This window comes from Pelodiscus sinensis, chromosome 27 (genome assembly GCF_049634645.1).
Source record: "Pelodiscus sinensis isolate JC-2024 chromosome 27, ASM4963464v1, whole genome shotgun sequence".
Classification (NCBI taxonomy): domain Eukaryota; kingdom Metazoa; phylum Chordata; order Testudines; family Trionychidae; genus Pelodiscus; species Pelodiscus sinensis.
The window spans coordinates 6,970,380-6,988,479 of record NC_134737.1 but is presented as its reverse complement, the minus strand read 5'-3'; the positions used below and the strand labels follow the sequence as shown (position 1 = coordinate 6,988,479).

Genomic DNA, 18,100 nt, shown 5'->3' with positions numbered 1-18,100 from the left:
CGCTATAGACCACCTGCCTGTTGCGAAATGGACATAGTCCCTCCCCAGACTCACCTCACATAGTATCTAATACAGCGATGGGCAACAGAGGCTAGCGAATGGGCTGCACGAGTGGTCTCCTTCCTCTCAGTGGGCCAAAAAATTGTCATAACCAAGATGGTCTCCTGGGAATGCAGTGTGCTCACTGCGCTTGTGCACCCAGAATTTGCAGGGGGTGCCGATTGAACCGTAGTAGCGCTGTGATTGGATGCAGAGGGAGCGCACGGCTCTCACAGCCAGTCGTGTGTGTATAACTAGCATGCCCCTCACATCACGTGCCCTGGCTTTTTGTGTGTGTCACGTTAGTAATACCAGTAGGAAAAAACTATGTGGGTGAAAACCCAGCGGAATCTGGCAACCCTGCCCATGGCAAACCGTCGTCAAAACGTCTTGTGGGCCACACATAGAACCCTGTGGGGCCGCAGGTTGCCCACCACTACACTAATATCTGACCCTGTCTCCTCAAACGACTCCCTGGGCCAAATGCACCGCAGTGTTGTCAGCGGAGTTACCCTAGTGATCAGCAGCCACTGAAAGAGAGCAGTTTGTCTCTGCGTCTGGATCCCCTGCTCCTGTGCAAAAACCTGGATGGCTCCCAGCTAAGCTTATGATTAGGTGCTTTCCTGTGTTCCTCTTTTAACCTCGCCACCATTGGGGTACCCGAAGAGCCTTTTGAGTGGCAAACTCATTGTTCATTTTGCACGACCCTGCATTTCAGCTTCTGGCTTTGCAGTGTCCAAAGGCCTTTAGAACGGATTTACATGACAAGCTTGGGAAAATACTTTCTGCATAATTTTTATTCCCTTGTAATTCATCTGCCTCTGGTTGCTACGTGTGCCATTCTCTGGCTCCGATTGGTGGATCCGTTGTTATGGAGATGCTGCGAGGGCAAAATTAAGACTAGTTGCTGCTGGATGTATTGTTTTCTTATTGGTCTGTTGGCTGCTGCGGTCACCTGTGTTTTGGCTGACTGTTTTAGTGTGCATGAAGTGCGTAGCACAGCATCCAGCATGTTTAGTTGAGTGCAGTGAGGTTAGTTGTTTGTGGTGGAGGGTTCATTCCAGGCTGATGTGTTTCTAAGGGTATGTCTGCATTGTGCTGTAAACTGGATGTGTGGGCTTAAGCATCCACACTGCACTGTAAACCTGAGTTTATGCTTGCTGGACCTGACTCCCATAGCCGCGCTAACGCAACCATGTTGCAGACCTGACTCTGTGCTGCATAATGACAGGGCTTGGACCTGGGTCACCACAGGCTCTGAGGCATCCATACCAGCAGGATCCTAGGACCCAGATCCTGAGTGCTTGCTGACCCGAGTCAGATTGATTTGTGTGTGGACAGAAGGAGGATTTGGCCTCAAACCTGAGTCAGAGCCTGGGATTAGTGTGCAATGTAGACATACCCTCAGGTGATTAATCCCCAGTGGATTGGTGATGTGGCTGAGGTACTGGACTGGGGGTGTAGGACACCTGTCTTCGTTTCTACACACTTCTCCAAGCTCTGTTTGTGAACGTGGGCAGGTCACATCTCAGTGGGAGTAAGTACTACTTAGTGTAAGAGTTTCTGAATCTGACCCTCTGTTTCCTGTACTTCTCCTGTAAAGTGAGGATAACAAAACTCCCTTGATTGGTCTTGTCAATTTAGACTGTAAGCTCATAGGGGCAGGGGTTGTCTCTCATTTGGGGTACAGCACAGCAAGGCCCTGATATTGCTCGGGGTGCTGGCACTCTGGTGATACCACTACTAATTAGTGGCTGCAAAAGCAAAGTGACAATTTTGAAAGAGTCAATGGCAGTCAGAGCTGCTTGAAGTTTTAGCTGCACAGGTCCAGATAACCTCCAAACAATCCCTGGTCTATTACCTGAATTGTCGTCTGTCTTTGAGTAGGGCAAAGTGTGTTTCCTGCAGCATGCTGGAACAGCGGCATGAAGAATGTCAGGTACAAGCTGTACTTACGGTGACAGCTGCTTTAACAATACGTTATTTAGATAATGTGGTGATCAACAAACCCCTTTTAGCACAAGTAGGATGGGGAAAAGACGACAGGATAATCACAGTTTAACATTCCTTTAGTATCCCTCCCCCCAACTCAAAGTGCCTTACACAAATTACCTAGACCTCCAGACTGGGGAAACTGAGGCACAGAGTGATGCCATGGCCGGCCCAAGGTTCCGCACAGTCAGGAACAGAATCCAGAAGTGTAGGTGCCCAGCTGTCTGCTCTAACTCAAGGCAGCCCCCAAAATCATCTGCATCAGGCCCACATTTTGCAAAAGTGGGTGCCTGGCTTGGGTGGAGGGTTTTCAGCAGCGGTTGAACCTATGCAGTTCCAGGTGAAATCTGTGGGATTCGCGGGGCTCAGTACCTTTTGAAAAACAGCTCCATGGGGACTCGGGGCACCCCAAAATCAGTGGCTAGTTGCCAGTTTTGCAAATGAAGCTGCCCGTCTTGAAGTGAAAGGTCCGATGGCATGCCTCAGCAGCTGGCCCCTTGGTGGGGATTTTCCTGTGCCTGTGCGTGTACATGCAAGAGACTAACATAGCATGGGCCTCTGAGGGTGAACATGCTTTATCTCCATGTGTCAGTGCCTGGGTACCCCCCGAGCGGCAGGGCGACGGGAAGGGGCCGCGCTTACTGGGAAAAGACTCTAAACCACATGGTATGTGCTGCTTCCTGCAGGCTCATCTGCCTGCTTCCGAACGAGTGGAGTGTGTGCGCGCAGCCGTGAGCTATCTCGAGTTAGCAGAGGAGAAAACATTCCTGAGCATCTGTAACCGCTCCATGGCGAGTCCTCCAGGGTTTTGGACAGCTGTGCCACTCCAGTGTCACTCTACTGGGAAACTAGGTGAAAGCAGAGGGATTGTAGAAAGAAAAGAGGCAACTTCCCCTTCTGCTGGCAATGGTTTCGTGGGCGAGTAGAGAATGTGATCTGAGTCCAGCGTGTGCATGCTGCAGATTCCTTACCTCTCCGGTCTAGACTATCAGATGCGCCAGCGTTTGAGGGATCCTTATAGGAATTCATATTTTTTATGAATATGTATGCCTCGTGGCTAGAGCAGTGCACCAGCGCCCCTAGGTTCCAGTCCTGCCTCTGGGCGGGAGTGGGGTCTAGTAGTTAGAACACTGGCCTAGGCACCAGGGCTTTATTCCTGGCTCTTTCACTCCCCTTTCCAAAGCTGCTCGGCCTCTACTTGTGCCTCAGTATCCCCACCAATCAAACAAGGTGAATGTTGCCCTGCCTGGGAGCTGTAGGAGAGGTCATTGCGAGGGCTGTTCAGGGGCTTGGGTGGGTCTGTCTATACCAGTGTTTCTTAAACTGTTTTGTGGCACACTGGTGTGCTGTAGAGAACAACAGAATTCAAAATGACTGCCCTTAAAGGGGTGATTTTTTTTTCTCTTTTCTTTTTTGCTCAACCAAGAATCCTTGGTGTTACTCATAAAAAAAATTGTTTGGTGTTCCTCTGTCTTAAAAAGTTTAAGAAACACTGGTCTACACTATGCAGCTTTTAGTAATAAGGCTATGTCTGTTGACACCACCTTGTTGCTGAAAGTCAGCTTGTGTGAATGTTGTTTGTCGACACTTTTGCCAACAACATTCTTCTACCCCCCACAGGAGGGTGCTTTGACAAAGCAGCGTTCACACTTCCATTTGCCATGGCAAACCATTGTCATGAATGGATTTTGTTGCTCAAGTGTAGATGTTCCATAATAGCTCATCTAAACTTCCCAAGCCCCATACGCCTTCTCATACCTCCAGTGGCCCTGGAGAGCAATTGCTCACTGTCCTCTTTGTGACCGTCCTTAGCATATTTGAAGAGTGTTATCGGGTCCCTCTCAGTTCTCTTCTCTCAGAACTAAACAGGGCCAGTTTTTTAAAACTTTCGTCCCACATCACGTTTTCTAAAGCTGTTTAAGGCTTACCCTTCCACTCCACATTGCAGAGGTTTCAGATAACATATGCCTGACTCCAAGCCAGTGACCATCAGACCCTTCTGTCCTCCACAGACTCTTGCTTAGGAGGCATTTTGCTTTGGGGGATTGTTGGGAATGAACCGTAAGTTACAATATGGAGCCCTGTGCCGATGCTGTGTTGCTGGCCTGCATCCTAATGAACATCTAACATCCGGGCTGATGCTCCCAACCTCGCCCATGTTGTTGCCATGTTTATTTCTTCTCTCCCAGCTGAGGATGTTGAATTGCAGTTATCTGGCTGATCGTATAGTCGATACAGATTGTATCGACTATACGATTAGTTGATAAGGGCTGCTCTGCAGCGCCTCAGCAGGTGTAGCCCCAGGAGCCGGCACAAACTGGGACTGAGCAGTCCTGACTTGTGCTGGCTCCGGGAGCTACCCGTGCTGTGGCTTTGCATTTTAACTTAGTAGGAGCTGCCGGGCTCTTGCTACATTTAAAATGTAGAGGCACCACGTCCCAGATCAATGTGAGCCGGGACTGCTCAGTCCTGGCTCAAGCTGAGTCCAGCAGCCTCTGTTCGCAGCGGCTAGGGCTGGCCACAGCCAGTGGCTGCTGTCGAAGCAGTGCCTGCATGCAGCCAGCCTGGGTTGCCGCAAACAGGGGCTTCTTGGCGGCGGTAGCCCCTGTCCATGGGAGGGCTCAGTTCCCCTGGGACCCTCACAGATGGGCTCCTTCGCAGCAGCCTCCCCACCCCCCCCCACTGCAGAGATGGTGCAGGGAGGACCTGGCTTTAAGGTGGACGGGAAAGCAAGTAGTCGATACTCCAGTTGTCTACTCACTAACATCCCTACTCCCAGCATGTCTCTGAACAGCGAGCACTAGGAAATCTTTCTGTCTTCTGGCTGTGCCAGCAGAGTTCTTGGCTTCTCCGCTCCCTGTCTCGTTCCCACTGGGATTAGAACTATTCCTTCCTTAGCCTGGGGATTAGTGTGATTTATTTTTCTGAGGAATATTATGGGCCCAGAGGCAGCCGATGTGACACGGGCACTGAGCTTACATCCATGCTCAGATATTGCTTGTGAAAATCTTTGCTGTTGCACGCAGGTCCAGTGAGTTCTCTTTGTGCCTTCAGCGCTGGGCTTACAGTCCCTAAATGGATATGTTCTGCCTTGGATTCTAGTCTGCTTTCTGATTCTACGTGATTTTAAGGTGCCAGGCTGACAGCACCAGAAACTGAAGTTCTGTTTGGTGTCATGGATTGAGTGTGGCATGAGCAGCAAGAATTGCTGTTCTATTGAAGTCATTCCCCCAGGCTCCATCGTGCAAGGCATTGCAGGTGAACACGTTCAGGGCTGGTCTCTGCCCAAAGGATTTATCATCTTAGACAAGATAGGCCAAGAAAGGATTATGATCTCCTTTTGGCAGATGGGAGACTGAGGCACAGAGAGACTGAGTGACTTTCCCAAGGTCACCGAAGTAGTCTGTGGCAGAGGTGGGCTCGCCCTTATGTCACCCATGTTCTAGTTTGCTGCCTTAAACCCAGGCAGACTGGGTTTGCAGTGGGAGGTTTCTCAGTTACAGTGGTAAGGATGCTGAATCTTTCAAAAAGGTCCTGTCCCTCCCAAGTCTTGTTTGGGACGTAGAGTCATAATGGTGTTATGATGAGCGAGCAAAAACAGCCTGACTAAAAGTCTCTTCTTTCAGTGGCTCAGACGTCACACTCTTGTGATGTCATCCGTTCTCTAGGGTCGCCTCCAGCAAAACACAGACAGCCTTGGTCAACCTACATGCACCCAGACAGGAAAATCTCCCAGGACTTTCTCCAGCATGAAACAGGAGAATGGGGGGAAAAGGCAAAGTGAGGGCATGGAGACCATCATCTTCTGGCTGGTCCTCCATGCCCTTTTTCCAAGGTCACTGTGTCTTGCCACGCACAGGTGTGTTATTAGCATCCCCATCTTATTCCAGTCCTCCTATCTCCTATAGCCACGTTATTGTTCCTAAATCCCCTCAGTTACCACTGCAGTTTTCACCCAACATTACACTACTTATTGACATTGTAGTGACAGCCAGACACTGTTGGGGAAGGGGTGGGAATGGTACAGCAACTTATGTGAGAAGTTAATTAGTCACAGACAGATGATGTTGATACCTTAAGGAAGCCTGATTTATTTTCATGGGTGTCTATTTTCAGGAAGCTGAATATATTTGGCTAAATATAACACAGCAAGTAGTTATTGGCAAAGATGATCATGCTGCAAACGCAGAACCGAATGGAAACTGATTAGGCTGGTAAGCAGAAACCTAAAAGATCTGGACAACCAGTGGCCCAGCCTTATATTTTCAATATCAGGTTGCTTGGTGGTTGGCGTTTTTCATGCTGGGCATCAGATTAATCCTACAAGGAACTTGGTGCTGAGATCAGAGTAGTGAGGTGGGCAAAAGTGGCTTTATTAGGGTCCAATTCATTTCCTGCTGCATCAGCAGCCGCTGAGAGTAGCCCCCAAGGCTTCCCTGATTTGTGCCACCGAAGGCAGCTGGGAATACTTGAGTGAAGCCCCTCCACCCTCCAAAGAAATGCCTCTCTGCCAAGAACTTCGGTGGGGGACAGCAAAATGCCAGCTATGCTTGCTGGGGTTCCCAGGCTATGCTGGAGGAATTCTGCAGGTCAGGGAAAGTCAAGCATGACCCAGACTCTGGTGTCAGAAGGCTCAGAGTCAGGATTTGGACAGAATTTTGCAGCAGACTCCCTGGCCCTCTGAGTGACTGGAACTCTGAACTTTGGCACCAGTGGACTAGCGGTGGAGACTGAAGCTTCGCATCTGCCATGGGCATGGGACTGTTCCAGCCTCACGGGGAGCTCGCCATAGACAGGGGCTGCTCTGGCTGGGACAGCCAGGCTGGAGCAAACCCCCTGCCTGCCCTCCCTCCCCTTTGTTTAACCAGTTAAATGGGATGTTACCTCCCTGCAGTGGGCCAGATCCTCAGCTGGTGTAAATCAGCATCATTCCGCTGAATCTGTCCTATTGGCCTGGGGCAGACCAAAGCCAGCTGCTGTGTCTGCCACGGGCTGCATCAGGCTTCGGATCCATAAACTTTGGGGCACACAGGGGTGGGGAATCCATGGCTGGATTTTGCTGCTTGGAACGATCGTGATGCTGCTTGCAAGGCTGATTAGGGTCATCCTTGTGGGAAGGATGACTAGACCCAGGGTGTGTCTAGACTACTCCTCTCTGTAAACCTCTGTTTTTTGAAGAATACTGGATTTGTCGAAAAAGGCTTTATTTTCCACAGATCCACGTCTAGACTTCTGTTTTTTTTTAAAAAAACTCCATTTCGAAGAAAATAGCGGTGGCCATGTTTATGCTAATGAGGCGTGGGATATTTAAATCCCGGCTTCATTAGCAATTTCGACATGCTTGATTTGCATCCCTCTGTCGACAGAGGCATGCAGTCTAGACGTAGCCCCAGGGTTCAACTAATGTTGGGGGACAAATGATGACAAAACAGGATCAAGATGTGGGGGTCACAAGTTTAAAACAAGGCAACCAGACGGGGACACAGAGAAAAGAACCCCAGACAGCGCCCACTGCTCCTCAAAGCTGTCAATGGAGCCATTGGACGCTGCCCAGAGGAACTCCGCCCGGATACGTGACACTAGGGAGGAACGGAAATAGGCCCCACAGTCGCAGAGCACCCCCTCGTCTCGCATCCTCCTCCTGGTATAGTATACAATGGTTTTCGCCAGTGCCAGGAGGAGGTTGACGAGGAAGTCTCGTGACTGTGGGACCATGGATAGGGTGCGCATAAATGATGAGGTGTGGGGAAAAGTGCAGCTAGAACCTCAATAAGAAGTTCTGGAGGAGCCGGAACAGGGGCTGCAACCTGGCGCATTCCAGGTAGGCGTGCGCCAGGTTTTCCCTCACGCCGCAGAAAGGGCAGGTGTCCAGGATGGGGGTGAACTGCGCCAAGTACACGCCCGTGCTCACGGCTCTGTGAAGGAGCCGCCAACTGGTGTCCCCAATGGGCCAGCGTATGTTCCACCTTAATCCCGCGGCCCATTGGGGTTCTCCACCCTTAAACAGTACCGTCTCACTCGCCCCACTCGCCCTGCCCTATATCCGCCCCTGTCTCTTGTTGTCGGGGCGGAACACGAGGGTGAGGAAAGGTTGTGTGTGGAGCACAAGCATGTACAGATGTTCTCTTGGTGCGGTTTGGGAGCAAACCGGTTGCAGATCTTGCAGCCAGCTGGGGGTCTAGGGATGGGAAGGCCGGGGGGTGGGCCGGACTGCGGAACAATAGACGGAGGGTTTGCAGGAAGGGAGGGGCAGGGCGTGCCCTCACACAGGGACCACTGCAGGAAATCGAGAGCGGGCTGCGGCAAGGCCGCCTTCACCTCCTGGAGTAGGTGCAGGGCAGTTTGTGGGGTGGAGAGCCCCATGTGCTGAGCGAGTGCTCAGGGATCTACCCAGCCCCCCTGCAGTGGGGTGGAGTGGCTGCACACTGACCCGGAGGCGGAAGAACCCCTCCGGGAGGCCTAACCAGTGACACCCCCCTTAGCCCAGGGGAAGAGAGTTTTGGGTGCAGGTATCCCCCTAGTAAGAGCCCGAGTTAAGTTGGCAGTGAAGACAAACTGAGTGTGTTTGGATGGGTGGGAGAAGAAACTGGATGTGTTTTCCAAGTGAGCCATCCTGAAGCAGTGCGTTGCACCCCTAGCCTTGTAAGCCTGGAACAGCTGGTGAAAGAACATCCGAGCGGAAGCCAGGCAGGGCTCGCTACCCCCTGGGATTGGCAGTTGCCCGGCAGGGTTGTCAGCTTTGGGGTGGAGCCAGTGTCACACATGAAATACTCCAGCTTTATGGGAGGATTTCACTCACTCTCTCTCTCTCCTCCTCCCTTTGCAGCCCCAGCCTCAGGTTGCTGCGGGGAGGAATCTTTCCTTGCCCTTTCTGGGAGTGAAGTGCACCAGGCAGATCAGCCCAGCTACGGCGGGGGAGAGATCGGAGACGGGAGAGATTTGGGGGAAGCAGAAAGTGGCCTTGATTGGAAAGAAAGGAAGGAAGGAAAAGAGTGAGTCTCCCTTCTCCGGCAGTGTAAGTACTGGTTCTTCCTGGCTACATTTCACCAGCATTGCAATGTAAACAGAGCAAAGGTACGACCGAGTGGGGTTTGCTTTTAAAGGAGCCGTTCTCCTTTTGTATCCCTCTGGCTTCCCAGCACGGCTTCCCCGCTGGGGACTGCGGATCTCTTCATGGCACGGGTCCTTTGTGGGAGAGGGCATGACAGTAATTGGGGGTCAGGTGGACAGAGGTATGTGCCAGGCATTGAGGCAGATCAGCCGTATGCCAAATGAAGCATATTCTGGTCTCCTTGATAGAAGAGATTCCTGTTTGTGTTTTGGTGGGAGGCATTTTGTTGCGTCTCTTCTCCCCCCCTCCCATCCCCTGCAACTCTTTCTCCAATACCCTAAGGCGTTTGCTAGCAGGGCATGATATTGTCTTATCTTTGAAGAAAGCCTGCAGCCTGGGAGAGGAATGGAAAATCTGTTGCCTCCAGTATGAAACTTTGTGAGGCTGCTGTTAGATGGCACATGGTGGGACATCCGTTCACGTGCTCAGGCAGGGGTCACCCCCCCGGGCGGGCACCTTCCCCACAGTGCTGCACTTTTGGTGGCTGCCAGTGTCTGTTGCATCTCGCTGTCACTCTGTCACATTCTCAGGTACGTGGGGGAACTCCCCCCATACGTGGCTTCCTTCAGCTCTCCTGCCCAGCCACGGGTGGGGAGAAGTTACGGCGGTTCATGCCTGCAACCCAAATCCCCACCATGCCAGGACTAGAATTGGCACCAGCAACGCTGCAACAAGCTGGCTCTTCTGCGGATGAAGCCCAGCCAGAACAAGAGCTGCAGCGGGATTGGCACCGTGGGGGCATTCACTCTGAAAGGGACGAAACGTCAGCCTCCTGCCTCGGCTCTGGCATGGCTTGTTTGCACCCTGTGCCAGCGCAGCGAATGTGTGTGGAGGGGAGAGCGCGGTTGGCATGCTGCACAGGCAGCAGGCAAAGGGTTAACAGCAGTGGGCTTTGTTGAAGTTGAGGGGTGGTATATGTGGATGGAGCCCAGGTTGCTGCCGGCAACCCTGTGGGCATTTTCGGTGGCAACACAGTTTGGGCAGAGTGGAAAAACAAACCACAGGCTGAGTGTGCAATAGATTTCCCATGGGACCTGTGTCAACTCACTTATCCTCTGTGCCTCAGTTTTCCCATCAGTGAAAATGTGACCTTGCGTCTCTCTGGCTGATTTCCCCTTCCCTGACAGCATCTCGGTGAAGACCTGAATGTGGTCTGGCAGCACGGAGGAGTGTGTTCAGTGTTGTGTTTTTGGGGAAGGCCACTTTCGCTAACTAGCCACTTTTTGTTAGTCCCTGGAATGGATGCTTACAACAGGTTTCACTGGATGGTGTGCATAGTAATTGCGTCGTGTGATCAGACACAGTGAGTGACAATGCAGTAGCTGTGCACCCTGGCTTCTGAATTGGCTCTTTTAAATGTGGCTAATGTATGCCGGATGTATTTATTGTGGTGATAGGTAGACTCTCTCTGAGATGTGACCCCATTATGTCAGGCTCATATACACAGTGTGAGAGACTCCTTGCCTGAAGTTGTTTACTATCTAGGTAGACAAAAGAAGAATTGTTAGCTCTATTTTTCAGAAGGGGGAGCAGAGACAAGATGACTTGCCCAGGGTCACTCGGGGAGTCAGTGGCAGAGCTGAGAACCAAACCCCAGTACCCTGAATCCCAGGCCATCTTCCACTCTCTGTGTATCACGTGCAGAGCACCTGTGTGCACATGACACTGACTGGACTCCAATCACTCCCCAGACATGTTTGCATTCAAACTTTTGGGCTGTACCCACTTCTGAGTCCTTCAGTCCCTACTTAGTCCTTCTGGAGACCAGCGGATCATTCATTACAAACCCGGACACACTTTCCTGGCTTCATTCCGCACCTGCAACATGAGCCAGGTTGTCTAAGAAAATCTCTTGGGTTCACATAATCATTTGAACGCCCCTGGTGCTGTGCTGTATGCATCTTCACAGCCTCCCTTGCAGGAAGGTTACCATTTCACAGATAGGGAAATGGAAATATGGAGGCAAAGTGGAACTGGTAGAGCTAGAACCCTGGATGCCTGACTCCGGGCCCCGTTCTATCCTCCAGCCATGTGGAGGTTCTGAAATGCCTTCCGGGATGAGTTTTGCTCTGAGTTATTGATGCATCAGCTCCTCCTCCTTCCCCCACCCCAAAAGTCAGCCCAAACAGACATGGCCTGGATTTGCATCCAAGCTGCATTTCTAATGTTTAATAAGTGTCTAAATCTGGAGGTCACTTGGCTTTTTTCAGCAAGTGGCATCCAGGTGGGGGATTCATTGTGTGTCTTTATCCCTTCCTGGCTAACTCACAGCTGCTGTCTGGAAAAGAAACAGAAAACAAAACCCCACCTGTTGGTGGATGTAGAGGTAAAGGCCTAGATTGCAATCCTGCAGGCAGCTAGCTCTGCAGACTCTGTATTTGGACTCTTACCAAATACAGCATCCTGGTCACGCTTTTTCATTTCTAATCAAGGTTCCTTTTAAGGGCGCATTTTGCCTGCAGTCGAAGCTGCTCCTCTGCTACCCAGTTGTTTAGCCCCTCACGCCATTGGCCTGCCGCCGTTGCTGGAACAGAAGCTGGAGTGAAAATTACTTTCAGACTGCTGTGAAAAGCAACTGAGCTTTCCACTGTAGGGCAAATCCACACTGATGCCTCCTTACTGCTGTGGTCTCTTGCGCACGCTCTCTCCTTTTGTGCAATCCAGTCTTGTCAATTTTCTGGCCCCAGTTTGAGGCCAGGAGTCTGCTATCTTCTGCGTTTCCTAGCTTGTTTCAGCTCAGCCACCACAGCCAGGGGAAAATTATCTAAAAAACTCTGCACCTACGCAAAAGCTGGGTTTTCAAGGGTGCCCGGCACCCTGCCGCACCCAAGGATGCAGATATTTTCAAAAGAACACAGCACTCAGTGCATGAGATCTCCTGAAAACCTCTCCTATGGAGGTACCTGCAAGGCAGCAGAGCTCTCTTGAAAGTTCTGGCCCATGGGCACCGTGCAAAATGGGCCACATCTTCCAAAAATGTGGCTCGTGTTTTTTGGCAGCACCTTTCCTTCAGAGGAGAGACAGTCCTGTGGTTGGACGTGGGTTTAAGTCCCTGCTCTATGGCAGGCTTCCCATGTGAGCCAGAGTACACCCCTGAGCCTGTCGCTGTCAGCTGCCCTTCTGCAGAGTGGGAATGGCAGCCGTTCCCTGCCTCCCTGTAGCAAGGAGAAGTCCCTTGGAAGGATTGTGTGATGCTCAGATGCTATGGACATGGGCACCCCTCAGCACCTAGAAGAGTGGGAGACACCAGGTTAGAAAACTCATTCTCAGAGCACTTCCTGAAGGTCAAACACCTTTAAAGTCTCAGGGTGGGCACCAGCAGTCCAGACAGCACGAGTCACGTCGGAGTTTTGAAGCGTGTAGCTTTGCAGTGGCAGGCAGCCTGCCTGTCTGCCCCCCACAACATGCCCCTCGGGCACTGGAGGCCCTTCCTCCACCACCTCCCAGCATTTTCGGAACATCATGAATCTTCCAATTCGCCCTCTGTCCCTGCTCCTCCCTCCCTGAGCTGGAACAGCTGTGAACCGGTGCTGGGAGTGAGGGGGAGGAGAAGGTGAGTGCAGGACTCTAGTGCCCCAGTGTGTGAGAAGGACACGGAGGAAGGGGGCAGAAAGGAGGTGTACAGGCCACAGTTGGAACCCAATGAGTCATGGGCTGCAGGTTTCTCCCCACTGGTCATGAAGCCCACTGAGACGAAGGAGGGCCCCTCACTAGTCTTGCTTGCCTATCGCTGGCCTAGAGGGGCGACGTGGTGGTGGGCAATATAATAGCCCTAGCGAGTCCGGGCAAGAGACAGTAACTGCCCTCGTCTGGAACTGTCACATGACTTCACCTCCAGCTCTGTGTGGCATTCCTGTTAAGTACCCATTTCCTGGTCTCCATGCCAACCTCCAACGTCTCCAGAGGGCAGCCGGTGTTTTACTTGCAAAATCGATTATGCGGCACGATAATGAGGAAAAAAATAAAACAACTCTCCAGCAGTGGCTACGTCACGTTGCCACCTGCTCTCTTTGCACCTGTGCATCTTGCGTGGGCTATTTATAGGGCACCCTGAGTCAGCTGGGCTAAGGCAAGGAGAAGTTTGGGACCAAGACATGGGTCGCCTGCTTTCAGATGAGCAAAGTCATTCTTCCGCTCTGCTCTGGGTTGATTAGGCCTCAATTGGAGTATTGCGTCCCGTTCTGGGCACCACATTTCAAGAAAGAGGTAGAGAAATTGGAGAGGGTCCAGAGAAGAGCAGCAAAAATGGTTAAAGGTCTAGAAAACATGAGCTATGAGGGAAGACTGAAATAATTGGGCTTGTTTAGTTTGGAAAGGAGAAGACTGAGAGGGGACATAAGTTTTCAGGTATCTAAAAGGGTGTCACAGGGAAGAGGGGGGAGGAAAATTGTTCTCCTTGGCCTCTGATGTTAGGACAAGAAGCAATGGGCTTAAACTACATCAAGGGAGGTTTAGGCAGGACATTAGGAAAAGCTTCCTCACTGTCAGGGTGGTTAAACACTGGAATAAATTGCCGAGGGAGGATGTGGAATCTCCATCACTGGAGATGCTTAAGAGCAGGTTATACAGACACCTGTCAGGGATGATCTGATGGTGCCTGGTCCTGCCATGAGGGCAGGGGACCAGACTCGATAACCTCTGGAGGTCCCTTCCGGTTCTATGATTCTGTGAGGGTGTCTACGTGAGCAATTAGTTGGCAGCAAACTGGGTTGAGAGGCTGCTCTGCACTAGCTTGCCATGCCCTGACTCAGTGCTGACCCTGCTGGCACACGCTAAACACTTGATAATGGCCTTTAATCTACTCCTGTTTGAAAGAGGACTAGAGCAAAGCCTGTTCTGAACCACATAGACAGCCAGTCCGCAGCGTGCTAGTGAAGGGGGATTCTCACCCCAGCTTGCAATGAACCAAAGATAGGGCTACATTGTGAGTTTAGATCAGTATAATTGCAAAGCAGTGAACAATCCATGCCTCTGAAATGCAGCTATGCTGACTTAACTCCCACCTTCCCCCCTCTGTCCCCCGCCCCCCGCCCCGGTGTAGACAGCACTGTGTTGATGGGAGGGCTTTTCCCATCAATGTAGCCACTGCCTTTTGTGGAGGTGGAGTAACTGAAGTGCTACAGTGGTGCACCTGCAGCATTGTAAGTGCAGACCTGCTGTACGTGTTTGTGTAGGGAAACCAGTATGTAGGGTGGCAGAAAACAAATTGTAAGGTAAGTGCGGGGGAAGGCATGTGCTGGGCTCTAGGGATTAGGGGAGAGGCACTAGAGAAGAACCCTTTAGACTGGATTGGTTAGATTAGATAATGGGGGTTATGGTTGGTAGAGAGGAAGGATCAATATAGCAGTCATGCTCTGAATGCCAACTGCAAGTGTCCTGTTATCACAGCACAATCGAAGTGGCTTGAGGAGCAATCGCATTGCCAGAGAAGGTTTAATAGTAGCTGCAGACAAGTAATTTGGGTCCTGAATCTGCCCTGCCTTTCCAGGTATGCTTATAGGGGGATGTCCCATGCTTCAGATCTTGATTTTCTGGAAGCAGTTGGATGGGGAGAGAAATCCCCACACTAGAACAGCAGGAAACAGGAGTCAGCCTGCAGAGGTGGATCATGCACTGAGCTGAGAACCAGGAGATCTGGTCTCTAGTCTAGGTTCTGCCACTGACCAGTTAAGAGACCTTGGGCCTGTCACTTCACTGCTCAAAGTCTGTCTTGCCTAATTTGTTAATGAGCTCTTTGAAGTAGGAACAGATGCTTACTGAGTGTGTGTGTGTAGTGCCTTGCCTAATGGGGCCGTGATCTTGATTGGGGCATGTAGGCATCAGTGTACTATTAATAGCAAGATTTTAAAAACGCTGCTTTTTAGGTACTGTCAGCATGCACCTCTTGCCAGCTCTGCACAGCATTTCAGGAACTCACGGGATTGCCAGTGCAGAGGTACCAGCTGTCAATGCACGAAGAAGAAAGCAAATAGGGTGAGGTGATATTAACTTTAAAAAATGCATGTGGAGGGTGAGGGCAGAGATGCTACATAAACCACCTAGGAAAGGATGGCTGTGCTAATGGAGATACATAATTAGTAATAATTAGTGTGTTCTGATTAGCTCAGAGTTCCTTCTAAACATTAACTCTCACAACACCCTGGAGATAGATATTATTATCCCTTTTTACAGAGGGGTAGACTGAGGTACAGAGCAGCTAAACACTCCCTTGTGCATGCTGACCTATGCCTCGTGGGATGAGGTTTACCGGGGAGGTCGACCGCAGAGCGTCCAGACTAGCGTGCTGAGCCGACAAACAGCTGATCAGCACAGAGCTGCAACCATTTAAATTTAAACGAAGCGGTGATTATTTAAATCGCTGCTTCATTTTCCTATGCCCAATAAACAAATCTACATGGCTCAGTCGACGGAGCCATGTAGTGTAGACATACCCTAGGAGTCCTGGCTCCCTGCTCCCAATGGGACACATATCTGTTTCTTGTTTTCCTGCTTTTAGAAGAGCAGGCTGGGGTGAGAGTACAATCAGTCAATGAAATTATCTGGTAAAAAAAAAAAAGCTGGTTGCGTTAATGTCACCTTAATCCTGCAGCTTTTTAGCTTCAGGGCAGCGGGCTCTCTTAGGAAACAGAAGATGCTGCTTCTGTTACCAGCAGCAACATCCTTTGTACAGGTTGAACCTCTCTAGTCCAGCAACTTTGGGATGCGGGACCAGAGAAGTTACCGAACCACGGGAGGTCAGTATGGTCTAGCAGCATCACTAGAACTTCCACTGCTTGCTGGGCTCTTAGAAGACGTTTAGGGGTAAATTAAAGCACAGAACACAGAGCCAGGGCTGGTGGCTGTAAACAAACTTTATGGGAGAGTGGGAAAATTGGCCACACTCATGATAAGTGAACATCCGGCTAACTACGATCATGCCGGACCATGGAGGTTGCCAGACCAGAGCATGCCAGACTAGAGAGGTTCAATCTGTATAGCTAACGACAGCACTAGGGTGGTGGAACCTATGGGAGAGGTGGCAGTGATACTTTTCAGACATTGCTTAGTGCTGGAATTTTTTTTTTTTTTTTTAGGAGACAATAGGAATTAGGGCTACGTTTGTCAAGGAATGCAAATGCTTAACTCCTATTGAGGTCAGTGGGCGTTAGGTGCTTAAATGCCTTTAAAAATCAGACGACCCAGTTGATGCAGCATGTATCCTGTTTGGATGCCTTTGGCTAGAGAGTAGGTACCTAGCCGATGCCAATGAACTACATTGTGCCATGTGCTTAGCTGGGGTGCCAGGGCATAGCATAGATGGAGTAGTCCAAGGGGGAATTCTCTCTGGAAGGGTTAAGGCCAGACTTGGAGAGGTTCACCATCAAACAAGTTCCCATTATAACATTCTCTCCTGCCCGGTAAATGTTTCCCCAGCCACCACATCGAATATTCAGCATCTGGCTTCGCTATTGAAACGTGCTAATAGGGAATTTAAATCAGATGAGGGTCGAGAGCATTTTCAGTCCACGGACATCTGGGAGGAATTTAATCTATTTCTGCAAGATTGGGCTCAGCTCATGTTCTATTCTATCCTGCTGTTCTAGTGTTGATCCCACGCCCATCCTTGTGGTCTCTGAGCACCTTCCCAAGATGCATTAAGTGATATAACTGGCATCAGATGCATAGGGTTCTCTTTCTCTTTTTCCTCTCCCTGGGGCAAGAATGCTCTGAGATTTATTTGTTTCGATTACGATTCGGTGTCTGCCATGATATGTGTATTGTTAAGGTCATCAGCCACCCTGAGCGTCAGATTCTCTCTTTCTCTTTCGCTCTCGCTCTCTCGCCCTGAGAGGTAACTTAGGGTTTGTCTACACAGCATTGACTCAGCTGCTTTGATGAAGCACCACTGTGCTGATTAGGGATGTAAGCGGCTCGTTGACTATCCGATAAGCGAAAGCTTATTGGATAGTCGACTAGTCCCTCAACCAGTCGCCTTCCACCCCATCCTTGCTTCCTCTGTTAGAGACAGCAAGTGGGAGGGAGCAGGAGCCGGTGCTGGGGAGAGCCAGCTTAAAAGCCAATTCCCCCCAGCACCATCTCAATGGGAGGCAGGGGGGTAGCAGGGACTGGGCACGAGCCAAGAATCAGCTGATTCCCGGCTTGCGCCCAGTCCCAGACGCTGTGCCTCTGCTTTTTAAATGTATTAAGAGCCACTGCGGCTCCCCGGCTTATCCAACTAGTCAATGGAAAATCCGTCGATTTGTTGATTAAATGAAATGTAACATCCCTCGTGCCGATGGATGAGTGCTGCCTGTAATTACTTTGCCTCGGAGAGAGGCAGAAGTTACATCGGCAGGAGAGAGTCTCCCAATGCCATAGCATGGTGCAGAAAGTACTTTAAGTCAATGTGACTTACGTTGCATAGGGCGAGCCTGCTGCCCCGGGCTCTTTAAATCACCACCGGAGCCCCGGGCAGTGTGTGCCAGGCTGTAATGAAGGGCTGGCTGAGGGAGGCTAGCCCCCAACTCCGCCCTTTCTGCCAGAGGCCACGCCCTTTCTGGAGCCCCAGAGCCAGCCTCCCTCCCCACATTGCCAAGGGCCTGGCTAAGTCTGCCACCTGCCCTGCACAGGGGGGCAGGGGAATGTTGTTTTCACACCCCAGAGCAGCATAAGTTCCATTGACTTAAGAAAGTGTTGACCAGCCCTTAGCCTTACCGGATTCCCATGCTCTTCTTTTGAAAAGAAACCTTGAGGCTACAGCTCCTACAACTCGTTTAGGAAGATTCTCAAACTGAGACCCACGGAGCCTGGGGTCTGTAAATTGCTGCCTGGGGCTGGTTCTCGTTTTTCCAGGGCTAAATTGTATTAATAGTTCGCTTCAAAGCATCTCAAGTATGTTGTTTGCTACGAGTGACTCTGGCAACTGCTGTCGCTGCCACAGGGAAGTTTGTGATCCAGAATGGGAAAGCGGGGGCGAAG

At 50.8% G+C, this 18,100-nt stretch overlaps 1 protein-coding gene across 3 annotated transcripts in view; it reads left to right on the top strand.

The window, feature by feature from the left end:
• Nucleotides 1–18,100, top strand: part of CDK18 (cyclin dependent kinase 18) — a 115,897-nt gene that overhangs the window by 21,216 nt on the left and 76,581 nt on the right. Inside the window, exon 2 of one of the 3 annotated variants that reach the window (XM_075910460.1) lies at nt 8,858–9,046. Coding sequence is in view for 1 of the 3 variants with exons in the window: in XM_075910459.1 (XP_075766574.1) it covers nt 9,233–9,263 (31 nt within the window). In the remaining 2 variants the exon portion in view is untranslated. The other 2 variants (XM_075910461.1, XM_075910459.1) reach the window with 2 other exon arrangements.